At 38.6% G+C, this 5,134-nt stretch overlaps 1 protein-coding gene and 1 pseudogene across 1 annotated transcript in view; both read right to left on the bottom strand.

Annotated features, from left to right (window-relative positions):
• Pou2f1 (POU class 2 homeobox 1) overlaps positions 1–5,134 on the bottom strand; it is a 224,955-nt gene that overhangs the window by 16,654 nt on the left and 203,167 nt on the right. Inside the window, exons 12-13 of the mRNA XM_004646035.3 lie at positions 4,856–5,035; positions 3,286–3,391 (exon numbers count right to left, since the gene is read on the bottom strand). Of these exons, the coding sequence (XP_004646092.2) occupies positions 3,286–3,391; positions 4,856–5,035 (286 nt within the window). The remainder of the gene's footprint in view (positions 1–3,285; positions 3,392–4,855; positions 5,036–5,134) is intronic.
• Positions 207–1,117, bottom strand: LOC105740963 (annotated as a pseudogene).

Here is a 5,134-nt window from a genome sequence, read left to right as displayed (position 1 = left end):
CCAGCCCAAAATTTATTTTGTTTATTTATTTATTTTATTTAGTGTGTGTGGCCAGCTCAGCCCACCAGGGGGCGGGCTGGCTGGCATGTGGTGCTGGGGATTGAACCGCAGTCCCGGTGCTTTGCTTAGCTTAGCTTGTTCTAAGTAGGTGCTTTAGACCACTGAGCCATCTCACCAGCCCCAATTTTTCCTTTTTGATGTAACTTATTTCTTGCCTTCTTTTTTTCTGTCTCTTTCCTCGGTTTATCTTCTTCTTTGTGGTCCTCTTCATCCTTTTTAGGTTGTTTTTTCTCTCTAAAACAAGGCTGTTTTACCATATTGGCTTTGCTTCTTGGTTTGGGAATCTTGACTTCTGCAGCCGCAGGTCAGCCTCTCTTAGGTCTCACTTTTAGAGTAACAGATGCTGTTGCTGGTGCCACCATTCCTTCCTCCTCAGTTTTCATTTTTTCTGCCTTTCTCTTTCTCCCTCTTCTGTCAGCTTTTGAAGTGGGTATGTCAACTGGGTTAGTGATATTCTCACTAAAGGAACAAGGATGAATGTTACTTCTTCATAATCACTGTCTTTGTTCGAAGTACTAGTTTCTTCTTCTTCAACTTCAACATCAGATGATACATTTGACAGTTGAGCTGATGCCTGCTGACTTGAAAATTTCATTTTTGGGTACGTTTTTTATCTCCCATAAGCCTTCATTAAAATTTTTTTGTTTATTTGGTTTACCATACTTTTCCTTATTTTCTGAGTAAGGAAATAATATATAACCTTTGATCCTAAGAAGGCTGTCTCATGAGTTCCAAAAAGGAAGATGGACAGTTTGTTTGTGGGTGGCTTTATGACTCCATCAGGAACTTCATCTACTTGAATTGGCCAATGAGGATAGCCTTTCATCTCTGTGAAGATGAGGTCTCCAGTTTTGAAATCACGAGTCACATTTTGGAGGTAGGCTGGGGCTCCTGAGCCCAGGAAAAACTGGTGGCATGCAGTGAAGGGATGCTGGGATGCAAGCTCTGGCTCCCAGCAGGTGGCCTGGGGATGAAGCCTCTGGAGGCCCAACATGCCTGCTTGGGCCACAGGTGTTGAGGCTGTGGTGACAGGCCTGCTGTGTCTGCCCACGTTCATGCTAGCTACCTTTACCACCAGCTGTCGCAGAGGTGTCTCAGCTGCTCGGAACCACAGCCACTGCCACTGCTACCAAAATCTTACATATCTTTGACAGGTATATAGTTCAAATTAATAATTGGAAATGGATTTATTGAGGTCTCCCAACTTTTTTTTTTTTTTTTGCAGAACCAGGGATTGAACCCAGGACCTTGTGCTTGCCAGGCAGATGCTTATCTTGCTGAGCTATATCCCTGGCTATCATTTTGAAGTATCTATTTCTCCTTTTAAATTCTGTTCAGTTTTGCTTCTTATATCTTGAATTTTTTAAAAAATGTATTTTAGTACAGGGTTTACGGGGTCTCACTACACAGAGCGGATTCATAGTGATCCTTCTGTTTTCAGCCTCCTAAGTGCTGGGATTACAGGTGTGTGCCACCACACCCAGTCTCAATCACCAAAAGCCCCGGGGGCAGGGCCAGCATGGCACTCCAGGGATTGAGTTCTGGTCCCTGCACCTGCCTAAGCAGGTGCTTTAGTCCAGTAAGCTATCTGGCTGGCCCTGAATTTTTGTTGTTATGCAACTAAATAATTATAATTGCTCCATCTTTCTAACTTGTTTATTATTAGGAAACAATTTGGAAAAATAACTAGAGTATGTTTAATGGAGTATAATTATAAAGGGATATGGAATTCTTGTAAGGTTCTGAGACACATCAGACACACATCTTTCTGGAGAAGTCATGACCACTTTTTAAAATCTATTCTAGAAGTGTTTATCAAGGATCTTTTATGTGAGTGTTATGGAAAATAGGGATGACTATATTAAGTTTTTTTTTTTTTTTTTTAAGACAGTAGACTGAGGATATGGCCTTCCCCCTTTGTTTTTTTTAGTATATGTGCTGCCGAAGTGAGCACCCCCTTTGTTTTTAAAATCCAATTCCAAATGATAGTAAATAAACAAAAGAAGAAGTAAGAGCTCTGTGGACAGACTTCAGACATAAGATTTTTACTCGAAACTGTAAGTATATTTTATGGAAGGGTAAAGTCTGTAGTTTCAAATTTTCAAAGATGCCTAACACTTAAATGAGGTTAAGAAGTACTGTTAAATAAAAATCATAAAATTTTCTAATGACTTAGAAATGTAATACAATATAAAGCCCTTTGCTGAATTTTTACAATATGCTTAGAGTTGAAGAGTTGCTACACAATTAACTACAAGTAAAGCAAATCAAGTCCCACATTCTAGGTTAAACTGACTTTGATTTTGAAACACCACAAAGCCAAACAATGTTTTAAAATCCTATAATCAACTTTATAAATTATTTTGTATCATATTGTATATTATTTATAGCTAAAAACACATGACAATGCTAAATCATCTTAAAATGTATCAGAAATTTTGCTATTTAAAGGAGAACAAAAGGAAAAAACTCTACTTATAGGTATCAAAATGAACATAGTATATAGATCTTTTGAGATGTACAAAGGCCCTTGTAACGAAAGAGAGATTTGTAAAAATATACAGGTAAGTAGAAATGAACAACTTCCTGGGGAAACTAAACAATGTTTCCAAAAGAGACTGATTTATATGCTGGAGTGGTTTATCAACATCAGACCAAACATTGCAGGCTGCAGTGGATAACTTCTCACGATGCAGGAAAGGTCACAAAAGCCTGGAAGGAGCCTCCTATGGGCTGGGGGTTGATGAGCAAAGGTCCAGAGTAGAAATAAACTTTGAGTTGATAAACTGATGGTTTTCTGAATTCAAAGAACAATAGCTACTAAAAATGGTAAGGAAAGGACTTAAAAATTTGTGCATTTGGAAGATATCTCAGGAAAAATATAGGTGGTCTACTAACATGGGAAAGTACAAAAGAGGTAAGAAGCAAGAAATGTGGTGGCAGATGACTATAATCCTAGCAGTTGGGAGGCTGAGGCAGGAGGATCCTGAGTTTGAGGCTAGCCTGGGCAACTTAGTAAGATCCTATCTCAAAATATGAGATAGAGAAAGAGAGAGAGACAAAATTAATCATGCTTAATATTTTTTGAAGTTCAGATTTTCATATATAACTTAAAAAATACAAACATCTATAGTTAGAGCTAACTCTTAATTTAATGGCAGATGCACACAGAAATTTCAGGGGCTTACCATGTACTTAATAGCCACATGCCCTGGGACTGCTCACCTGTAACAGAGAGATTAGTCACTGCCGCACTGGTTAGGGGAAGGACAGGATTGACTGTGAGGGTAGCTGCTGTACTGCTTGTCACAAGGCTGGGTGTGGTTGCCACCTAGAGGTCAGACAGGAAAACATGCACAAAACCCTTAAAATGAATACATGAAACATAATGGCAAGTCAGATACACTCTGTCAGTAAGAATGTGTGTACTATTACCAACTTTTACTAAACAAGAAAACTATCTGACAGGATCGGGATGTGGTATTGGCAGTGGTGGTGGTATCTTATATTGCATTTAACTTTTCACTCTGTTGGGTGCAAGACTAATTTGTTTTTGTTTTTAATGAAATGGTATTACAGGGATACTGCAAAGCAAATTTCTTAAAAACTCAAAATTTCTTTTTGAAACAAATTTGTCCAGTTTTAACGAAGTACTGCTTTTTTTCCTAATACATATAAATCTGCAATACAAAAAAGTCACACACACGGCAGGCCAAATAGATCAGCAGGTTAAAGTGCCTGCGAACAGGTGCAAAGGATGGGTCCTAGGGGCCTGCTGTGCTAGCCCTGCTCCTGCCTGGAGGCATGCTAAGACGGCAATGGAGATTGCGCCTGTAATCCCAACTCTTGGGAGGCTGTAAACAGGTGGATCACTAGGAGTCCGATCTAGTAATGAGACCCTAAACACCCTGTAGACCCTTCCCTAAAATACAAAAAAAAAAGTGACACACACAAAATTACTACATACAGATTATTTTTTTTATAACTACTATTTCATGAACATCATGATTAAAGCTCCACCATTTAACCACAGGCATCTCTTGACTGATATGTACTTTTAATGCTGACTTTAGCTTTCAAAGCCCTTATTGGAATGTTCAAAATGAAAAAAAAAAATTAATAAAAAAAGAAGGAGCTGGGGAGATGGCTCAGTGGAATGGGCACTTCCCTGGCAAGCGCAGGGGGGGCCTGAGTTCAACTCCCAGTTCTGCTAAAAAAAAAAAGAAAAAGAAAAAAGAACCGAAATGACAGTCTGCCATCTCGTGAAATCTGACTAGCACATTACAATCATCCTACAAATCAAGGGAGTCACTCAGCACTACCTGTCCTTGTCACTCAATGAGGAACCGAATGTATGAAAAGGACTGTCAGCAGGGAGATAAGTTCAGCGGCGTAAGTGCCTGCCTAGCAAGTGCAAGGTCCTGAGTTCAAAAAAACAGAAAAGGATTGTTGTTTAGGATAAGGATCTAAGTTGATCCTTTTAATATAACCAGAGCTAAAGGTTCTCTGAGAATTAACTGTCACTTAATAATATTTAATAAATAAGGCTTTAGGCTTTGAGATGAGTAGAATCACAAAGGAGACTCTTGGATTATCAGTTACTGAAGAACTTAATAAACTATACCAGAGAATAGAATGATGGAATTGTAATAAATAAGAAAGAATTATAGTTGTTCACTTTAAATTTATTCAGTATGAATGTTGTATACCTATGATAAATTCTTGGTAGGAAAAAAACTGATTGTGCAGATCATTTATAAAATTGTAAAAACTAGCCTGAGGCTTTCATTCTTACCAGTGAGGTTGGGCTGGGAAAAATTGCTTTGATAGGTGAGCTGCTGGTCCCACCACTGCTTGGTGGGTTGATTCTTTTTTCCTTCTGGCGTCGGTTACAAAACCAAACACGAATCACCTCTTTTTCCATATTGAGCTGTTCAGCAATCAAGGTGATCTCTTCTGAGGTAGGCTTTTGATTCTGAAGGGGGGAAAAAACCCATCTTTTGCAATAACTTTTTGAACAAGTGATATAACTTAAAGTAGCAGAGAAGTCAGAAAATAAAGCTAGGATATATAT

The sequence above is a fragment of the Octodon degus genome, unplaced genomic scaffold, assembly GCF_000260255.1.
Source record: "Octodon degus isolate 3935 unplaced genomic scaffold, OctDeg1.0 scaffold00250, whole genome shotgun sequence".
Lineage (NCBI taxonomy): Eukaryota > Metazoa > Chordata > Mammalia > Rodentia > Octodontidae > Octodon > Octodon degus.
This window is presented reverse-complemented; position numbering and strand designations above follow the sequence as displayed.